Source organism: Ptychodera flava, chromosome 8 (assembly GCF_041260155.1).
Source record: "Ptychodera flava strain L36383 chromosome 8, AS_Pfla_20210202, whole genome shotgun sequence".
Classification (NCBI taxonomy): domain Eukaryota; kingdom Metazoa; phylum Hemichordata; class Enteropneusta; family Ptychoderidae; genus Ptychodera; species Ptychodera flava.
Window position 1 is genome coordinate 15,083,863 of NC_091935.1, and position 22,957 is coordinate 15,106,819.

General features: G+C 37.8%; 1 protein-coding gene across 2 annotated transcripts in view; it reads right to left on the bottom strand.

The window, feature by feature from the left end:
• Positions 1–22,957, bottom strand: part of LOC139138596 (protein zyg-11 homolog B-like) — a 54,161-nt gene that overhangs the window by 8,497 nt on the left and 22,707 nt on the right. For both annotated transcript variants that reach the window (XM_070707031.1, XM_070707032.1), the window contains 6 exons: positions 19,600–20,635; positions 13,684–13,824; positions 10,453–10,511; positions 5,564–5,735; positions 4,651–4,809; positions 470–631 (listed from right to left, as the gene is read on the bottom strand). In XM_070707031.1, the coding sequence (XP_070563132.1) occupies positions 470–631; positions 4,651–4,809; positions 5,564–5,735; positions 10,453–10,511; positions 13,684–13,824; positions 19,600–20,635 (1,729 nt within the window). The remainder of the gene's footprint in view (positions 1–469; positions 632–4,650; positions 4,810–5,563; positions 5,736–10,452; positions 10,512–13,683; positions 13,825–19,599; positions 20,636–22,957) is intronic.

The window sequence follows — 22,957 nt, forward strand, 5'->3', positions numbered from 1 at the left end:
ATAAATATAAGTGGAGATGGTAAACAATTACTAAGAAGTCATAAGCTGACCAGCACTATTCCTGAGTTAACTCCCAGAATGTCAGAATTATTTTATTATTTATTATTTTAGATGGCAAACACGGTAAGGCACTGAACTATGAGAGAATCCCTGTTTTCTTTGTGGGCAAAACAACACATTTTACGCTTACAAGTATAACATGTATCCATATAGCACTTACTGCCAAGTTCTGTATCATTTACAATGGAGATCACCAGCGCTGATATTGCTGTCAAGAGCTTACAATAGATTTTTGTCAAAGATATCCGTACCTTAGTTCTGATCACAATGTTGAGATGCTATTGTCACATTTTAAGTGACCTTACATTACATTCCCCCCTCCCTGCACTCCAAATGACAACCCCCTCCCCCCCGTCCCCGACAATGTGCCACAGACTGCCCGACATAGATGAAGGCCCTGTGTGCTTACCTCTAGTATATGCATGAGCAGCTCTAGACCCCCTTCACTCAGGAATATATTGCACGTAGTTGGTGACTCATCGGTCAAGTTCCACAACGCACTCAAAGTGAACTTCAAGGTCACATCCGCTTGGATTTCCTCCGCTTTCTTCTTCACTATGTTCAACAGTTTCTGTGTCAGAAAACAGAATCAATTTACAGATTTACCCTTTCGCCACCAAACTTTGGTAAAATAATGTTGTTTTGCTGGGAAAAGTTGGACTTTTGCGACAGGAAGCGGGGTGTAAGGTTCCAGACCATGGCAACTTTATTATAATGTACCAAATTTTACTACTTAGTTGCTAAATAGAGTTGTATTTAATACACAGAGTGTCTTGCCAAGGCGCTGATGACTGCCTGTATTTTTTTAAAGATAAAAATGACTGACAATAAGCATATCAATTTTTTCATTGTCAATTCTTTGATTGCCTGCGATACATTTACATTTAATAGTCCTAATCGACCGCCTTAATGACTTGGCCAAGCTGGGATTTAATCATCAGTGTTCAAGACTTACATCCGCAATACAAGATTAATCAAGGTGAGACCTTGGTGGACACAGTGGCCAATCGGTATGTATCAGGGAGACAGTGCAATGGCCAAGATCAAATCAAACCATACACTCAATGCAATCACTATTATAGAAAGATCAAAGCATGTGCATAGAAATGCATGTTGGCTTGAGTAAATTTGAGAAATGGCCTAATTATGGAAAAAGCAAATTTGGTGATTAATGTGCAGGCCAGGCTCAACCAAACTGAATACAAAGTTACACTTTTGACTTTATGGTAATATTATATCATAGTACCTACAATGTACATAGCAAGTTTCGTCAACTTTGGTAAAGTCAATTCAGATATAAATCCCTAATTGGGAAAGTTTGTTTATATGCATATAAGTAATTAGCTGAAGTAAAATGCTAAATGACTTTCAATGATGTTTAAACTTAGTATCTTTAATGTTCACTGCAAGTTTTGTCAACTTTGATCATCTCAATCCAGATATATATCCGTAAAAAGGAAAGTTTAATATTTATTAGCTGAAGTGAAAATGCTTAATGACTTTCAATAATGTTGTATCATAGGATCTTCCATGTGCATAGCAAGTTTCATCAACTTTGGTCCAGTCAATCAAGATACAAATTTGGTTGAGCACTTCTTGAGATATGGCCTAGTTACAAAATTCATTAAAATATGCTAATGAGCAATATATTTAGAAGCCACACCCACCAAAATCTAATCAGATCTAGATCTTATCATGATAATGCAATATACCAAATTACATTACATTGGACCCAACAGTTCTTAAGTTATGATTGGAATAAAATCCGTCTATGGCCTGACAGATGGACAGACGGACACACACACGGACATTGCAACGAGATAAGACACCTTTGGTGCTTTGCTCCATAGTGTCAAAAAACCAGAACTTTGACACACTTATGTTGTGATTACACCTGAGGAGGGGGTCAAAGTTGGCTTTTTTCAACCCATTTTGCAGATGTCATATATTTCATGAAGCTTCATTGTTGAGAATATATCAAATACAAACAAATGATAACCTCATTTCCTACAGACCCAGTGCTCCACCATAACCATGTGTAACGATAAACAAAGACTGATAAAAGACACGGTGTTAACTGAATGCTTTTGACATGACCTGCTCTTTTCCATGCCCCTTCCCTTCTGAAGGTAGTATGCACCTCAAAAGTGAAAGACTTAAACTTTTGCTCTAACTTTCCTCGAAGAATCTTTTATACATTCTCTTTCAAAATCAAGAATAAAAATAGGGGGTCACCATGCAAATTTTGGTACTAGAGAAACAAATTACCCAAGATTTACCGATATTAGAAATTCAAAATGGCCGCCATCCCTGTGTTAACTCTATGGAGAAAATTAAAAATTTTCGAATTTCGAAAAACTAAGCCGGTGAAAAGTTTTCTTTCACCAAGAGCTTTAAAATGAACCCCCACATGTAGTATATCAGAAGAGAAATGTAAAAGTTTGAGAGTCCGAATGTCTGTCCCCGAGGTGCGTTCTACCTTAATGAGCCTTGGGGCAGATATTCCGACTCTCAATTTTTTACAATGCTTTTCTGGTCTACCAAATATTGGGATTCATTTTTAACCTCTTGGAGTGAATAAGTTTTGAGAAAGTCAAAACTTTAATTTTTCCCGACAGAGTTAATGTAGAGATGATGGCCATTTTGGATATCATATACAGGTAAATATTAGGTAATGTTTCTCTAGAACCAAAATTTGCATGGTGACCCCTGGTTTTTATTTTTGATTTGATAAGAGTGAGGTTAAAAGATCTCTTTGGGAAAAGTTAAAGTTCTCCAATTTTTAGGCACATGCTAACTTACATGTGATTTATGAATGAACAATATCTTGGTACATGATTGACACTGAAAGATGGCAACTGATTATTTGCAACCAAGGTATGTACTTTTAAACAATGGCTTTGCAAACAGCAAATAATGTAGGTCATCAGAAAGAAGTACGCTTAAGGTCAGCCGTTTACCAGGTATTGAATAAGTCAAACCAACTTGACACTTCCTTTTGGTGACCTACATTATTTGCAACCAAGGCAAGCACCTCTACACAATGGCTTCGCAAAGAGCAAATAATTCAGGCCACAAAAAGTAGTACACATCTAACTACATTGTATTGAATAAGTCAAGTCTCAGAAATTCTGTTTGTATGAAAACTGCAATTTGAAGGGCCGTGAAACGACACTTCCTGATTGGTTACCAATGCTCAAAGTATCACATACTGCAATAGTCTCGCTCAGACGATGTACAACAACCAATGTTTATTAGTGTGATTTGTGAAACGAGTGATGGTGGTGATTCTAAAATGTCATCGTGTCATTGCTATAGGCACGGCTGATTTCGATGCATCAAGTTGGCTTGCTGAACAGACAACAAGTGCAGAATAAACTCATGAACAGATCTTGATAGGCATTGTAGAATGAACCATTCAGGCCTGATAGGTGTGTACTGACCCATCTTACAGTGGTTTGCGTTTACCCATTGGCATTACATGAACTAGATCGAGGTGTTGTCAACACTGTCAGGCATAACTATCAATTAGACGGTAATATGAGTCGATCATAGAGGAATCAACTCTGCCAAAGTTGAAACATTGTCTTGCAGGAGGTCAGACGTAGTCAAAACTACACCTGAAAGTAAGTGATACGTCTAGGACAGTGTTAGTAGGCTGTATGTAGACGTGTGTGGTGGTGATGTTTTGACCATGTCTGACCTCCTGCTAGACAATGTTCAACTTTCGCAGGTCCAATTTCTTTGTAAATGACTGACATTACCGCTTAGCTGATGATTACACCTGACAGTATTGATAACACCCTGATTTAGACAATACATCTACTTCGTCCAATGCCAACAGGTCAACGCAAACCACTGTACTATTGCAATACTGAGATATGACCATTCTGCCATATTTTCATACAAGATGCAGATGGGATAGGTATACACAATTTTATTTTCCCACAAGACAACTGGTATTTTCGAGCGTTCTGTCAAACATGTTTAAAGTGATGGTAACCGTGGCAATGATGTCCAAGCCTGCCCAGTACCTGAGGTCACACTACACTGTTGAAACACAAGTAAAATCGTCCTTGAAGAAAATAATTTTCAAAATATGAACCTTGTTATCATGCTATCAAACTCTTTAACAAGGAACCATCGTCCAACCCTCTTAAGAAAACATCAAAATGTTTGACAATGGGTTGAACCTTGAATTGGAATGGACCATGGTACAAACAAACCCGAGTGAGCAAATGTGCATAGAAATATGTGCATTTTCACACGCACTTGTACGCATAGGTTTGTCTGTACTGCCATCGCGTGATCTTTTTGGGCGGGCCGAGTCTGGAGAACACACCGCTTCCTTTTTATTCCAGAGCAGAACCATTGACAAAGGAGACAGAGTTGGTATATGGAAGTCCTAATTTGGAAAATATGGTGACCCAACAGATTTGTTTGTCATTTGAGAAAGAGTAGCTTCATGTTTACATAGATACATAGCATGAGACACAAATCAGTAGGCTTTTTAATTTCACTCTAGTTACCAGGGCAAAATTTTTGCAAAAATAAAACTGTGACCTTGGTGTTATCATGACATGGCTTTACCTTCATGTATGGTTTACTGCCCAGTAGGGCGGTCTGTTCTGTCGATATCTTGGCCGCCAAGATAGAACAGATTGCCACGGCCATCCTGCTCATTGAGGAGTCTTCGAAAGTACACAGGCAATCCATGACCAGCTTGGCAGCACGAAATCTGTCAAAGGTCTATCATAGATAAACGGAGAGAAAAAAAATAAGAAACACAATCCTCATGGGACACACAGTGTAGCCTGAAACCCTTGCAGTTCTGTATATGTGTACAATGCATAGTCCAATAATTGTATTCTCAATGTCAATTCTGTATTAAGGCAGACAACAACCCAAGGACATACTTCATTCAAACAGTTTAAATCTCTGAAAATATCTTGACAGGTATAGACTGCTGATATGAATTGCATTTTTTCTGGACTCCTCCATATCGCCAACACAGCCACAAAAGTTTCAGAATCATTATTTATATACTACATTCAGACTGGTTAGAAAATCAATTTTACTGAAACCTGCCTGAAATATTTGATGATTTATTTCTAAATATGCATATAAATCTTATTATTTTATTGCTAATTCATATCATGTCTTAGAAAGAGCTAATTTTCACCTTTTTTATCACCAGTTACAAGTATCCTATCTTGGCAATAAAAGTACACAGTACATACATTTTAGAGCATATCCATCCTCGATATTTTATCAAAAATGTAACATGACCACATGGTGGCGCACTTTAGAAAAAACTTCTCTGCTTTCAGCAAATGACTTACAGTATATGTAAGTCAATATATCATCTTGGTAAAGCAAGCAAGGTTGCCCAGGACTTTGAATACACTGAGAAAACCAAACAAGTACATATGGCCGTGAACAGTAAAACAGAGCAAGGCTGTCGCCATGGCAACAGAGCTCAACATCCTCCCCATCAACTTACCACATCCTGTAGTATCCTGTCACTACACAGGGTCAGGAGGGCATTCTTTTGAAGTTGTTGGTGATTCGGAAATGTTTCCATGGCGTCCATGGTCAACTGCACCATGTCTTTCAGAGCTGAGACATGCACATTATCAGCTAGCTGTTGTTTAGATAGATTGTACAGACAGGCACTGCAAAGCAGAAATATGTTGTAAGTTTCTCTTGTCTCTATAAATCTATAAATGATTTGACTGGCAAATTTCAGTATTATCTGTGCCAAGTACAAATTCAATAAATTATGAAAGCTAGGTGTGATTTTTCTGCCAGTCACCATATGCACATGAATAAATTTTGAGAAGTCATGCATCCACAGCCAAAATAGTTTGTATAAGAAACCTATGAATGGAGACACCTACGTTCTTTTTGAATTGAACACTGAGGGCGCTGTTCAATATTCAATGCCCGTCTGCTGTATCATTACGTCTACTTCCATTAAAGGTATGGAAATCGATCCCAGGGCCTAGGAGTGGCACATGTAAAACAGTGTGTATCTTTGCCTCAGAGGCGGAATAAATCTATTTATCCAAGAAATCTTAATCCCCACTGCTATGTTTGTACGCACATAGAGCCAGTCGACGCTAGGGACACAAAAAACAACACGAGGAACAAACAGGCAGTGGTTTTGAACAAAATCAATGTACTCGGTACTTCACCGATGTCTGTAACTCAGTACATGAAAATATTCGTTGCTTGACGCACTTTGAACATAGCTCGTAACAAGGGACAGTGGAAAGCCCACAGAACTACGTGTACAACTATAACAGCCACTCATGTAGTTGGCGCTCAGTGAAGATTTTTCCGATCAACAACTTTGACGGATGATGGACTGACCTTTTCTACCGCAATTATTATCTCCCTCGATTCAGCACAAAATTTTCGTATGGACTGTTGATGCGGTGTTTACAGTTGTTACGTGATGGTAAATCCTAGTCGTATTTACGACTGCTGCGTAAACAGTCACTGAATAAATTTTGCACGCATTTACGAGCACTGGATATTACTACCATTTTTAATTGAAAACCGTCCGTATACGCGTATGACGGTTGTGACAAAAACAACACAAAGAATCTGGCGTACATTGTTACTGCATTACTTTGACCAAAAAATCACCCAAATGCCGAACGGTGATCATACAGAACTCTGCTGCAGGTTTCTGGACTAAACGACCCCAAACCGACCGGGTCCCAGTCAACTGTGCCAGGCTCGACGTCTACTCTATCAGCGTCAACTCAAACTTTCACTCCAGAAAACTTTACCCCACAAACTGGGAATATACTAAATTTACCTTGAAAAAATTTCAAACTGTGTATCGTATTGAAAAAATCTTACCGGGGCCACGGAGCAAATTAAAAAACCAACAAACCCTAACAGAAACAGTGGAATGATCATTAGTGCAAGGTCGCTGTATTATATGTCAGGGTGAAAAAATCTAGCTTTGAAATTTCTGGACGGTACAAACGGCGGGGCAGAATTAGACAAGATTACGACCAATGTGTTACCGCCGATGGTACATAACGTACTGTTGATAGCAGGTAGTTCGGTGTCCAGTGAGAACACGATTCCGAATATATCACGGCTGTTGATTTGAGCTGCCTCCGATCGAAAATTTTCAACACAAACACATGATATCAATAATTTTGCGAGATTATAAGTACCTGCTGTCTTCTCGCCAAATAGCTGCGATCAAGATCATTATGATAGAAGCAATTGACCGCCGAACACCTGCTTGCTGTTCTTATACACAACGTGTAAAAACTTATTATTCCTGCTGAGAAATACGACAGCAAATATTGCAATGTGAATGTCTTACTATCATCCTCGCAATGGTTTTGCATCTGTGTTTATTTTATCACAGTCACTGGACCATTTCTGACGATTTTTACTAACAAAGAATCAGTTCACACTCATCGTGGGAACACATTGCAAAGACGTTTACAAAATTTTCATCACATCATCCATTCCATTACCGTAATCCCCGTTTCAAAGACGTAGGAAATGTATAATGATTTGTTTATCTTGAAAAATCCCGAACTGAAGCCTCTAAATACAAAATGATTTTTCTTCTGAACAACTTCCCGACAACTTTACAATCACACTCTGGTCATCACATGGCGGTTGTAACCGTACATGTGCTGCTGCCAATGGAGAATCAAAAGACTTCAAATCAACAGTCAAAACGTACGGAAAAAATATCAATATCCAAGCAATGTAAAACAGAGTACTTTTGATAAGGTCAATTTATTGTATATTATAAAAAATCTCCAGACCACTCAGAACAGCGTAAGATTATGATCTCACTCATTCTAATACTACACTCACATGGTAGGGTAAAAATATGGGAACTCAGATCATTATATACTGTTTCCGTCAAACGAGTCCGCTTATCTAAAGACGGCAAAAATGGTAAAAAAGACGGTAAAATGACCATAATTATTATTGCTTGTCTCTGTAAATTTTGCCGACTATTCGTTAGTAGTTGTCGAATTTCTTGAGTTTGTCCGAAAACTATTTCAGTGAATGACGTAAGTTTCAAGACACCCGAGTGCGAACGCAATATCGATATCGGGATAGCAAAATCAGTCACAGACAATCGAGGAAGAGCATAAGAGTCGATTTAATTCATCCTAGGTTACCATGAAAGTAAAAAAGGTAATGTTGTGCCCTGGCTGGGAAAGAAAAGTTGATTAAGTTTTCAAAAAAACGTCAGCTATTACTCGAACAATTTAGTAAAAAACTAGCTCAGAAAAACGTATAGAGAAGAACGACATCACCGATCACGGCGATCTTCAGACCTTTTATCATGTTTCAGTCTGAACGGTCAACATTTGATGCTATAATCTATGTCAAGTGTCTCTTTTTGGTCAAATTGATTTAGTTTCATCGCCCCGACCCAACAGGAAATAATGAAGCTCATGGGCACCTGTATACATGTAATCGTGGCATGAACGTATCCAATGCCCGTCCACTGCATGAGCCTTTGACCGTGCATCGCGAGCAAACAACGGTTTTGGACGTCACGAGAGCATTTTTTTTTCGCAGTCTGTGAGCGGTTGAGTGGTTTGGGTAGGCTGCATACATGTAGATCAGAATCGAGTTGATTTCGGCCGAAAACAGTTAGAAAGTAGTTTTTCGTACTTCGTCCAAATTGGATCCGCATGTTGCCGGTTTTGTCCATGGCAATCAGCAGAGCTGTGGTGGGAGGCCGTATAACGCCGGGAACACACGTCATCGTACGCAGGGCTAGGCCACAACATACTTCCAAAAGCGATCTATCGTAAAATATCGTACTGCAGGTCAACATACACATCACCCATTCATAGGCCTACAGGTACACAGATCAACGAACAAAAAGGGAGAGGCAATCTGCTTGAAACCATGAAGTAGTCCGTTTGTGTCTGAATTCATTGAAGCGCGTGTTCAGTAACCGTTGGTCAAGTTTTTTCGTTCAGTAGTAAGAATCGTTTATTCATTGTTGACATCGTAATCGATCCGATGTACACAACAAATGTTTGATCGTTTGCACCTTTGCGCGTCCCCTCGTGATTGGCAGCTGTTTGAATGCTTTCATCTATTGTTTGTTGGACGCTTCGAACACAGCATCGAAGCAGTTTTGGCATAAAAAATCAACTTAAAATGGAAAAAATGAGAGAATTTCGCCAACAGGGTGATGCCACAAGTATTCACAAAACGTAGTATGTTGGAACAGTGCTTTAATTTACACCATGGTTGTTGAAAGATCCAGATTTTCGGGAGCATTCGTTGACGTTGTTACCATGTGCCACTCATGTTGGATTATGAATTCCAAGGGAGATAGGGGGTATTTATAGGCTCCCCCTGCCTTTAAGGTGGTTTTGCACATAACACAGCATATTTTTGCTCAAAATTACTTTTTCGCAAAGATTGATTCAATTTTCATTAATTGGTTGACCGAAGATTATACTGTTGCTTGGGGTCACCTTTTAGAATAACCAGTAGTCGTAAGCCAGGTGACAGAGAAGCGTAACTTTATGCGCATTTATGCGTGTCACCCATCACCCTATTTCATGGCTTCTTATTTCACCCATTTTCAACATTTCAAAAAAAATTGAATTTCACTCTGTTCTTTAAATACGGTATAACAAAACAACAATTTCGTTTAGCAATAAAGGTCTTACATATTTGATATGAGCCATTTCATTTTGCTTGTCGTGATTTTTTGAATGTGAGTCTTTCAACCCCAGCCATTTACAAAAGAGAATGGATATTAAATTCAAAATAAAATTGTCATTTTTTGCTACACATACTCTTATTCCAAATGAGATATTCATAACATAGTATCAACTGTTTGACTTGAATCAATTTTTATCATTAATGCCAAAATTGAGGTTTTCTACCCCAAATGTAGTCCCCCTTTATCCTTCGAGTATATTGCTACCATACTAAACTTTAGATTCTCTGCTTTTTGAAAATATATAGTATGAGGGGGTTTTCATGTTGTCTTTGATAAGAAATATAGCTTTGTAAAAACAGTGTTGGTTAGGTACAACACTACCATTACACAAAATAGCTACCCTCAATAATTTGGTTTGATCTGCACTCAAGGATCCAAACATCTATCTCTGAAATTTTGTGAAAGAAAAAAGCAATATGTTTGAGTTAAACGCAACAAAATTTACCTGCAACGGAAATGGCGTGTGACAATGATATGGGCATCTTGAGGTATTTATAGTAACAAAAGACATTTTCACAAAATATTTAGGCATGAAGATAACAGCTGGTAGGCTGGTGATATTTCAAACAGCGACAGTCTGAAGACGTACATTGTAAGATTTTAAGTCTCTGTAGAAAAGTTCTAGTTTATTTCCTTACCTTGCAGCCATTTGAACTCCAAGGTGTTGTCTGTGGTTGGCCATGCCTGGCAGTATTAGCTGTGGCAGGTATTGAAGAGAAAGAAGTGAAAAATTTTAGGAAGTTCTGAGGTTAGTCTATGGAAGTCCCTATGAAGAATTCTGAAATGTGTCATTTATAACTCACGTAATGTTAGTGACAGATCATCTTTACTTTGTCAATACTCACAGTAATTCTCTGATGACAAATAAATTCTTTACTGAATGAATGACACTTGTCTCCCATTCATCCAAACTTTGCTACATTGTTTTCAAAACTCAAAGATAACACTAACATTTTAAAGCAGAAATTAAAAATTTTGTCAAAGGAGCCGACAAATGACATCACTATCAAAATTTTATTGAATAAAATTTGGGTAAAATATTGCCTGAAATGTGATATTGTTAAAACGCACTGAGTTCTCCTTGGCTTTTAATACCTAAAGATGACGATTATGACAGTAGTTTCTGTCAATACTTATAAGCCTATTTATAGTTCACAGCTCTGACTTCTCTATTCCAAAATTACATAAAAGAAAAAAATAAATAAATGCAAGGATTCAAAATATGTCAAAAATTCTCTGTTCCAATATTCAGTAAAGGGTAAAAAGGTAAAAAATCAAACTGAATGACTCCAAATATGTTCTATTCCAAAATTCTGGAGAAAAAATAAATATTTCTTTTTTAAATGCATTCATTTGAGAATGTTTCTGTAGAAGATCCTCTCCACACACTGTCCATGTTCAGGGTTACCTCATTGTTTGACAGGATCAGAAGTTAAAAGAGTTGAAGACTGAGGATCACCGACTCTATTCAAGGTGGTGTGTAATTGTCAACCACTTTCGTTTACAAACTGTCCTTGACAGCTTCTTTGAAGGTCATAGGTCACATGAGAATAGACCCAGTTACGACTGGCTGTCATAAAGGTCATGTTATTCATATGACTTTTACCAAACATGCTTTGCATAGTAATATTAAATTCAAATCATATTCTTCTTTTACATTTTGAGTACAACCGTTGTAGTTTTCTTGGCAACAGGAATGAAAGGTTACAATGCTGATTTTGAAGGTGTGGAAAAGTAAAGTAAAATTCTTGACAGAGCTCACGTTCACTGCAGTGCCACAGCCAGAGTAATTAAATTGAAATTGAAAAGTAATGCTAATGTTACTCCAGCAATTCAAACATGAGTAATTATTTAGCATTTCCGTGAACTTTGCATCAGACTATAAAAATTCCCGAGATTAATCTATTATTGATCAATTGATGAAAACACGGGTAAACAAGAGAAACATAATACTGTTCAAAGTTTACCTGGCCAAACATTGCAAATAACGGTGCAATGTATCAGGTGACAAACCATCTTTAACTTACAAAAATAATAGATGGATACACTCCTGTTATTCCAACAGCTGGCCCATACATTCCCATCAATTTCCCTGCAGATTGACTGATGGTGGCACATGTTTGCCAAATCTGGGCACACGGTCCATGTAGCCGACAATGAGATGCTAATGATATGCGGTTAAGGTCTCCTCGACTAACTTTCAGCTGGTTGCTCACTTTCTACAATTTTTTTAGTATTTATACAAAGGCACAGACTTATTCTACCTGCAACTTAAAACTGATAGTGATTTTGTAGCTCATTCTTTACTATTTTTCATAGTATTTGGTAGCCGGTATCAGACAGTTCGTGTTCCTGTCGGCTACATGGACGATCTGCCCAAATCTGATATCAATCAAGCCAGTAGTTTCTGAGCTTCCATTTGTGACCACTTGTGACCGTTTGTGACAATGATTTTACCATTTGCATACTATGGTGCTTGTGCATTCATTTCAACCAACAGTGTACTTGGATAATAGATACTAACATAAGGCAATACATTTACATGGAGCAATTCTTAATTGAGATTCTGTTCACGCTACAGACCCACCAATTTCATATCTGTTTCTCTTAAGAAATGGATGATTTCATTGAATTAAGGATAACAGCAGACTCTGCAATTAGCAAATTACCCGTTTACCATGACCTAAAATACTCTACCTCCATGGCTCCATGTGAAAACACTCAATTGGCAAGATTTCAACAGTAGTGCTAATAAACTGCCACCGGCGATGGACCTAAGAAACAGGCGGTGGGTGCATATTGACAAAGTGACCAATGCAGTTTGTTATTTTTAATATATATCCTGGAGGAACCTAAATCACAAAATGACAGACACTGTATCTCCCATTTTCAAAAACTCATTTCACTGTTACAGAAAAAAAGACTTACAAAAGATAGTGCATTTGAAGAGGAAAGCTGCAGAAATTGAAGAGAAAATATTCTGAAGATCCACATGTATGTGTAAGAAACAGTTGCTGCATATTGTATTGGCTTACACGGTGTCTTTCAAGCACGGATGATGGGGCAACGCGAGCTGGGAGACATCCATCTCCACCAAAGGAACATTGGGAAGGAAGGAACTGAGAGGGATATGTAATGGATATATGTGGGCAAGTCACACAACCATGGCAGTATTGTTGATAATAACGTCTAATCAGTACCCCTAACTGTGCAACACTGAGGCCCAATATCAACTATGACATCACTCTATGACATCAACCAAACAGGCAAATTCGTATGTAAATTTTGCCACTTCATTTGAATATTCAATTGTTCTAAATCAGCGGCTGACACCATTTTGTAGATAAACACAAATTAGCTGACAGTTAGTCATGGCGATCGATTGTTTTTATCATAGGGACAATAGTGATTGCGTCCTTGAAGAGATTTTTATTGAAGCTAAATTTTTGATTTGTGGCCATGAAATATTAAACCTTGTGGATTGGAGGGGACTTTCTTCACAGTATGCACCAGTGACAGTGTATGTCTTGCGATGTTCCTGGGACATACCACAAAATAGGTTCACTTTTTTGGCGCAAGCAAAATGCCAGCTGTTGAAAATTGGATGCAGAAAATGTCCACACTCCACGATGACCCAAAGCTGACAAGAATAGCAAAGAATAACCAGAGGTGGAAATATCACCATCTCTACTCCGATTTGAATCAAATTGGGGAATATGCAAATGTATTCATGGATAAAAGTGATTTTCCATTTTTAAGATTTTCCTTACGATCAGTCAATGTTTGTGAACTTGAGTAAGCATATATGGCGAAAAATGCCATACATGCAAACAGCAAATGACAGGTATAAAAAATCCTACAACCCTTACCTGTATCATGTCTACCCTGGCTCTGTCCAAAGCCTGTGTCATGTTAAACAGTGTACACAGTGTCTTATGCATGTAATTGGCTCTGCTACTGTAACGTCTCAGAGCTTCCAAGACTTGCTTCTCGTTGGATTCCCCCGTCACCTGGAATGCAAGAACAAAGGATACACTGAGAGGGACTTCCGGTATGTTGCAGAGTGTCTCTGATCATTTATGAGAATCTGAATGGCAAGACTTGAGTATGCTCAATTAATATTAAGGTAGAGCGCGCCTTGGGGACAGATTTTCGGACTCTTAAACTTTTACATTTCTTTTCTGATCTACTACTTGTAGGGGTTTATTTTGAAGTCAGGCCCTTTGAGAAAGAAAAACTTTCACCATCATAGTCTTCTGAAAATTGAAATTTTAATTTTTCTCCATAAACACAGAGATGGTGGCCATTTTGATTTCAAATATTGGTAATTCTTGGGTTATTTGTTTCTCTGGTACTAAAATTTGCACGGTGGGCCCCGATTTTTGCTCTTGATTTTGAAAGTGAATGGTTGAAAGATTCCTTGAGCAAAATTTGAGTGAAATCTTTTACTTTCAAGGCACATACTGCCTTAATATCACGATACATCTTAGCCAAAAAGCTTATACAACATAAAAATTGGAAATGTAATTTCGATTGTTGCAGTTCACTGTTCATAGTAGTTGTTTTATTTGATAAATATATCTTTTGGAATACTCTTCTTTGTCACAGGCATTGATGGCGTTGCTGGCAGGCCTCGCTGCTATGAAGCAAAACACCCCATTAGGCAAGGAACAAGTTTATGTACATAAAGCCGGGCAGTTCCTGGTTACCCAGCGTACTTGGCACTAGGACAATAATCCTTTAGACGAGTCATGACAGTTGCTATATACTCTATTTCACCCAAAGCAAAAAATATAATGATGTGTTTTCATTAATTTTCACATTCTGAATTTATCTCAGTAACTTTTTAATCCATCGATTGCAAATATTGATCAAAGTAAAAAATGTCGAAGCAGGGGCCATGTGTAATTGTAATGGCGGCGATGATGCCTTTAAAAATTTTATTCCTTTCATACTGCAGTGACACAGGCATATAAGTGAACCACTTGCAGCCACTTTTGGCATATAACATTAAAGTACAGTCCACAACATACAGACAAAATGCCCAAATCATCTGAAGTATTTCGATTTTTCATGAGATTCTTGAGATTTCTGCTTGAGTGTGGACTGGTTACAGTATTATGTGGGTTGTCTACTGCATGTATTTTTCCCACAAAACAGTTTAAATCGTAATTTAGTCATCTTGTTGAAATTATACCAACTGTAAACTTTCATTGTAGATATCAGCTGAATCATTGTGCCTATGTCTTGCCAGATATTACAGTCTCATATTTTGACATACTTTGCTTGAATGTACATGTACATCCATTGACTTCTTGACGTTTACATCATCCTTGTAATTACATGTATTGTCACTGTTTGTGAGAAATGATATTTGAGTTCCAGACACACAGTCACTGTCAGTCCACACAGCTGTCTTTAACAAAAATTTTGACCAAAGAGTGACAGCTTTTCAAACATTATAACTGTACTGTATTAATAATTTATGAAGCCACAAAATACCAGATGCTCAACTCTGGCCCTGGCAACTTACCAAAGCTATGTTTAAACTGAAGCCTGTGTTCCTCAAGGTTCTCCACAAGGGCACTTTGAGGGGTGGGCAATCTATTCATATTTTAATAACCATATAAAAGAATACATTTTCACAATAAAAGAATATGCAAATTGTACATTGTTATGTAAATTGGCCAACCCATCTGTTTTACAAGCTGCAGAGTACAAATTGTTCCTGCTCAGTCCTCATAAATCAAATCCTTCCTTCTCCCTGATCCATGCTTCCTCAGAGATACATATAATCAGAACTACTGTATTTTGTTGACAAAAACATACAGTAGTTTGAATTACCCACAATACAACATGAATAGCACAGCTGCATACTGCTTCATGAAGTCGGGTAAATCTCTGTTCACAGAAATTGAGGAAAGAGTATCACAAATTTGAGAACGTGATTTAAAACTTGTTTATTGTTGCTGCACAATCAAATGGAACCGGAAAATAATTGTTTGACCAGACAGGTAACAATTTTGTAAAACCAACAGGTACGGTGGTTTTGTGGACAGCCTTAGCTAACATTTTGAATCACTTTCAATGAAAACTGGAAACTTTTTGTGGGATTTTGTGCACCCATCCTTAAAGGTACTACAGTCCGTAGAAAACACTCCAAGTTTCCTTAAAAAACTCAACAGAAAAACAGGTTTGACATTCTGATTGAAATTACCTCTATACCAAAATGAAATTAGCTCTATTCCGTCTTCAATTTAAAGTTGCAAAATGGTTCAGACAAACCTTTGTGAAATATATTCAAATATCTCCTATTATTTCATGAAGGTATGTCAAAACAATGACTGAAGCGTAAACGAGTAGTTGCACTCTTTGACTCATTACTTTTACTTGGTTTTCAATTTTAATTAGAACATTGTAACTTTAACTTCTGCTGTACTTTTTTTCATCAGGATCCCAGTGGGAGTAAATATCAATAAAATTACATATTTGATTTGCATTAAACATTCATACATGTTTGATTAATTCTATATTGGGCCCCAATTTTCATTAGTTTTTTCACTAAAAATAGCATGCCAATTCAAAAGTGCACGGCTTTGAATGCCGCATTGTATGAGGATCATATGGATGTCATGGTGATAAGAGCGACTGATAGGTCAGCACGTAGTCAGCAGCACAGTGCTAGCTGTAAGCCAGCCTGTGTATTGAGAGACTGTGTGAACTCTATGGGAACTTCATGTACTAAAAGTAGGTCATTCCATGGGGTCAAATTACACAGGCATGATCTGCCACAGCAATCTAGGAGTCAACCACAGCTGAAGGTCAATTGGGGACACACTGCTCCATATACATGTAATACGCATTTATTGTAATGAATGTAACTAGGCTATATTGGCCCTGACTTCACATAAAACATTGGCATTACTGCGACTGATAGGGGGATGGTCTTTTGCAAGTGTGCAGCAGTTGTCATTTTCTGTCTATTTCTGCTGGATTTATGTTACTGCCTGCATGAATCGTCATCCCCTTTAACCTTTTCATCACCATGGTTTGGCCAAAACCCATTATCTTCAACTGTAAATGTGGACCTGACCATAGGGAATTAGGGGTGATCAGGTTAAGTGCAATCTGTCATATATAGTGCCATGAAAAGAGAGACGTGAGTCTATACATACGGTTCTTAACAGTGATCTGCTGAAAAGACGCATCAGACATGGAGATAAAAATAGAAATCTCACTGATCAACTGTATAAATTTTCTTTCCTTTTATGGGTAGAACCATCTACCATTTCTGCCTTCTCTGGCATATTGGTAAAAAGAGAATAATTTCACCAATATTTGACTTCAGCATATATTTTCTGCACAAATATCCATGTAATAACATTGCTTCCTTCCTTTGGTGTTGAATCTAAATGGTGAAATTTAATGTGTTCAAATAAATCCACAGTAGCTTTTGTACAGACCTTCTATCCTTCTAAGTCTACAAGTTTATTTTAGTTTGCCGTAGTCTTGTTTTAATATCATTGCCCTATGGACTATGTTTTGTAACATACAACTACACAGTAAATCAAAAATTTTCTATACATTTCCTTGTTAAAAACCAATCAGGCAAACCATATCAGTGATGAGTAAATGGAAGGTAACAAAAAATATTGGGTGTGATAACATTGACGTGCCTTTAGGAAACAGGATAAGTTAGATGCATAGCCATAAATTTGGCACTTTTTAATTTTTATTCATAATGGGGTGTGACAAATCCAAGACATAGCATGAACTTGGCAAAAATCATATTTGAGTTTATAAAAATGTGACAAAAATGTTTGCTGTTGGGGGATTTCAACTAGGGTTACGGTAGGAGGGTTTACTTGAAACGCATTCTTTTTGATTTGGCTAATTCAGTTTCCCTTACTTGCTGATCTTGTTTAAAGTGGCTGCAGACTTTTTTCTATGAAATTGGACCAAACATACAATTTGCAAATAATGAGGATCACCTTATATAAAAATGATAACATTACAAGTGTAGATTATGGATTTGTGTTAATGATCATTTAAGAGAAAATACACCTAATGTAAAAAATCTGTAGGTATACACAGTGAAAGCTAATAGAAACTGTCAAAAGTTGATTTATCTTACCAGAAATGACAGACAAATGACTGCTTTTCCACCTCAATGACAAGTATTGTACAGTATGATTACAGTAAAATACACAGTGTGTACCCTATACAACGGCATTTCATATTTTGATTTGTGATAGATTTATACTTCTACACAAAAGGGGACTTCAACTAACATTAAAAGCGACACAGCCTCCTATTATTGACGGTCGCAATCACCTGGAAAAATGCCAAGTGAGTGATATCCTGTTTCAGTTTTTACAGCCTTTTAAAGATTAGTGCATGATGTCAAGCCACTCTACTGCACACTATAGTTGTATTCTATGAGACTCAGAGCCCTTTACTACAGAAATGTCATCAATGTGTGAAGGCAAAGAGAAAGGTTACTGACACAGATCACCAGACAGAACACTAAACTCCCTTGTCTTTGCAGCGCTTTCACACCATACAAGGCTGTATTTGTTCTTACTTTTAATAACAAGACCATTTGACATTTCAAGCATGGTTTTCCTGGAGACGGTGCAATATATGGTTTGATTCAAAATGTATGTCTACAGTGTACTGTACGTGTGCTGGAATAATCCTTGCACGGCTAGCAATACATGCTAATCACAATGATTTTTTTCTGTTCTATCCAAATGTCTTCTGATCCAACCAGTGCACGCTGTAGATGTCTTCTGAATCTCAAATGTCTCAGACTATACAGTGACCTGTGTTTTTTACACACAGTCTCAAAAGAACTCAAATGTGAAATGGCATAATCGGGACAATGTCAGTCACCACTGGCCGTGCAAAATAAATTTATGAAGGAAAATTGAAAAATTTTAAAAATGTCAGACAATTTTGACCTTTTGGTCCGTGCATGCAGAAATGCCATTATGACTAAATATTGTGTTCATCTTATCCCTTCTATTATTGCAGCAAAACATTTCAATATTGGAAAATATTACAAAATGGCACATAAAGAGGTAGTTTATAACAGTAGATTTGCAAAGTTCTACGAGTGGTGATGTATGCATGGCACTTTCAAGACTTTGGTCCTGAGATTCATAGGTGATGAAATCATCATGGGCACTGATACGTTATTTTCAGCTTTACCAGTTGGCAACACTCTGGGGGGAATTGGAGTTGGTTTGAGAGCGAAACATTTTTTGGGTAATGTGAATTTTCTGGCAGAGAGGTTTTGATATGAGAGGGGGTTGTTCTTGTAGTTTTTGTGTGCAATGGTATGTGATGTGGTGGTATAGTGAGATTCGGGTTTTGGTGCGAAGTGTCTGGCAACCTTTGTAGTAGGCCGATATATTTGAAAAGTTTTGTCAAACAAGCTGTTGAAAATCAAATGTTGAATTGACCATAGACCCTCGAGGGTCTATGAATTGACTAATATAACTCCCACTGAAAGGCAAAGAACTTAATATCACCCTTCAGTTACGATGGTTTGACCCAAACTCACTGTTATCGATGGTAAGTGCGGATCTGTTCACAGGACAGAGAAGTGTACAGGTTAAAATTACTGTCAGTTGATGAAAGTTTGACAAACAGCGAACATACAATCACGTTCTGAATATTCGAACTACATTGAAGGATGACGTCAACAGGCAAGTTACCTTCATGACTGACAGTGTATGAAAGTCATAGTTATAAAGTATTAACAATACCCTGTCACCTACCTGCAGGTCTCGCCTATAATCCATGTGATGTTCATTTGTCAAGAATTCAGCTGAGCACAGGTCGATCATGGCTAACGTTTCGGGAACGACGCTCTTTGTGAGCAACAAGCCGACAAATTTCACGCGGGGGTGGTTCCGCAGAAAAGTCTGCAAAGAGGACTCCACCAGGCCATCTCTTCCTGAAATATCTAGAGACGTGATATTAGGTAGAACGTTTTCCATCATCATCAACCTTGACAGGTTCAATTTCCCAGCATGCTGGTTCCCGGAAAACGGATGCACGAGGACTTCTCGTGAAATGTCTAACTGTCGGAGGTTTGTAAGTTGGGCGATGACAGGCATTAGGTTGCTGTCTGGTATTCGAACTTGGAACATGTTCAGGGATTTCAGCCGGTCTTGGCATTTGGACAGTGGTGCGGCGTTCGTGATTGGAGTGTGGGATACATCCAGGCTTTCCAAGAGTTTAAGGCTGTCCACCACCAGCTCAAGGCCAAGGTTGTTGTTAAATTCCGTGTAACTGACATTCAGATGCTTGAGGGCCTTCAACATGGAGAGGGAGATGACGATACAGAATTTGGAACTGTTGACGAATGTTGTGCCGCTAACATTGAGGGATTGTAAATGTCCTGTTGTCCACTCACCGAGGGCACCGATTATATCATTAACCGTCACACCGCGGACACACGATGCGTCTAGATCGACAAGCCTATGATACGACAGCGCTTTTAGCCCTTTGCATGACAACACAGCGTTCTTTATGCACGCTCGTTTTAGCCTGGTTGACTTAGAATTTGCGAACAGAGATAAGACTGCATCGTTCAGTGCATACTGTTTACTAAGCCTTTTCAGGAGTTCCTCAGAAAGCTCACCATGGAAGTATATATCAGGATCTTTGAATGCCAGCTTTGCAAAGCCAGTCTTGTCCTCGGCCGGCGACTGCCTACACAAGGCATACAGATTGTGAGAAATGAAGTCCAAACACAAATCCTGCAAGGAGGCTGGAGAGTCCTCGCACTCACACTTTGACATAGTAATTCTGAAAAACAAATGAGATGTAAGATTTTAGAAAGAATACAGTATTGTAGCCAAACCCGATCAATCAAATTTGGTAATATGTACATGCTATGTCTAAATATTACTCTGCTGGTGCGTATTGACCATCTTTATGCTGTAATTATACTGACGACCCTAACGGGCATTCACTACACATTTATTACTGAATTGTCAAAATCTCTGATTTCGCTAGTACGAAAAGGCTCAAGTTCAAAAGTTTATACAGGGAGAAAGTGGTAGTGTGCCCAAAGTGAAAGAACTAGAGGAAAAACTTTGGAGTCCACGACAAAGTCCCTGTTGGATCATCCACATGACTAGTCTGACCTGATGTGTTGGAAAAGGAACGTCCATGGAATGAATTTTGATTGAGAAAAAGGATATCAAATACGAGACGAGAGCAATTCAACAGCCATACTTGTATATATACCGGTACCAAGTATCTCAAAATGTATTGATGAGCATATTTGTGCCAATTTCATAAGCATAACAGCTATTGAAATGAACAATACAAAAACAAAATGGCTGCATATGGTTGTTATTTTATCTTCTGAGAAAAGTCACAACTTGCTGGACTATAGATGGCAATATATAGACAATAATAGATGATTGATTTGATCTGAAAATCACCTACTCGATTAAAAGATCTGATAACTGATGGCAGACCTAAAAAAGTTTGAATTATGAACAAAATTTGTAGATGAAGCAACTGGGATCGATGGAAAGTGTGTATGTCATAATTGAGCTATTTTTAGTCACAAGATAAAAAAAAACAATAGAAGCATGAACAGCAAACCCAATTATTCATCTTCCATGAAACCTGCTGGACACTTATTATACAAGAGCTGTTATACCAGTGTAATTATTTTGAAATATTGATCCGCAATTTTATGCCTTTAGTAACACCTTTAGTAATGCTAGTAATATGCTGGCTACTCTCTGGAATTTCTCTGAACACTTAAAAAAGGTCATAACACACATTTCTGTACCTAAAGATATTATGATGGCCAAGCTATGAAAGGAATTATTGTCAAGTCATCTACTATATGGGCATGTACGGCAGATGTGCATCTCAGTGGTCATAAAACATTCATATGTGGGTGGCTGGAAGGAGGTCAATGAGATATCTGTCGGAATGCATCAAAAAACAAAAATCTGTAACAATGCTGATGTATAACTGTGTATTGGATAATGATATTTATGAGCAGGGATTATAAAATTCATGAAAATTTCAGTCTTTCCAAATTTATCATAGCTATTACAGTAAAACGTGCTTAGGGTACACATTTAAAAAAAATTAAAATCCTTCACTAGTTTAAAGCTTACATTTGGAATATAATTGCTTAAAATTTCAAGAATCAAAATGTTAAAATTTCTGATTTTCTACAGTCAAACAGTTTACTTTTTCCTACGCAGAGAATGGCAGCCATGTTGAAATTGAAATTTGTCGTAATGTCTTTAAGGGTCAAATAATTTGCATGGTGACCCCTACGTTATTTTGATTATGAGAGACAATGGCTCAAAGTTTCCAGTAAAGTACACGTATGAACAAAATCATAAAATGGCCATTTTTGAGATGCAGATTTTTACAAAGTGAGAGCAACATGTTGAGCACTGTATGTCAGATTGTGATAGGTGGGGATCTGCATCGAGATGATCATTCTAATACTGTGATTCCCATAAAATTGTTGCAATTTTTTTTCAACTAACTGCAGACTTTTAACTGATAAAAGATGCTTGGAGATGCATTTGTATGCAGTGTTTGTACATTTGTCAAATGATGGGCAGCAGCTGTTTATCAAATGAGCGACAGGTGGGGTTTGTTTGTGACAATGTGACAACTGATGGGGGAGTTTGTGGACAATTGTACAAAGACAAACAAGTGATTGATTGATGAACTGCTAACATGTGTTGTAGCTGCATCCAAATCTGGATGCGTTTATAGGAAAGCATGGAAAAATAGGATTCACTCCTCAGTGGAGGATCTGTCATTGCAGACAGGGCTGTATCCTTAGAGGATGGGTACATCTTTGCCTCAAATGACATCTTCCAGTCTATCCCCAGTATGAATCGATACAAATTCAAATCATTCATTTGCTGAAAGACTGCTGTCATCACACCAGAAACAATCATGAGGGAATTTGAAATAATCTTTACGCAATGTAAAAGGCCAATGCTGTAATATTTGATGATTCATTTTTTTTCCACTTTTGTTTCTCATGTTAACTACAGTTTCTTGTTCAACACCCTAAAGCATGTTGAGATATACAGTCTTCAGCTTGTCAACTCAGCCTCCACATATACAAAC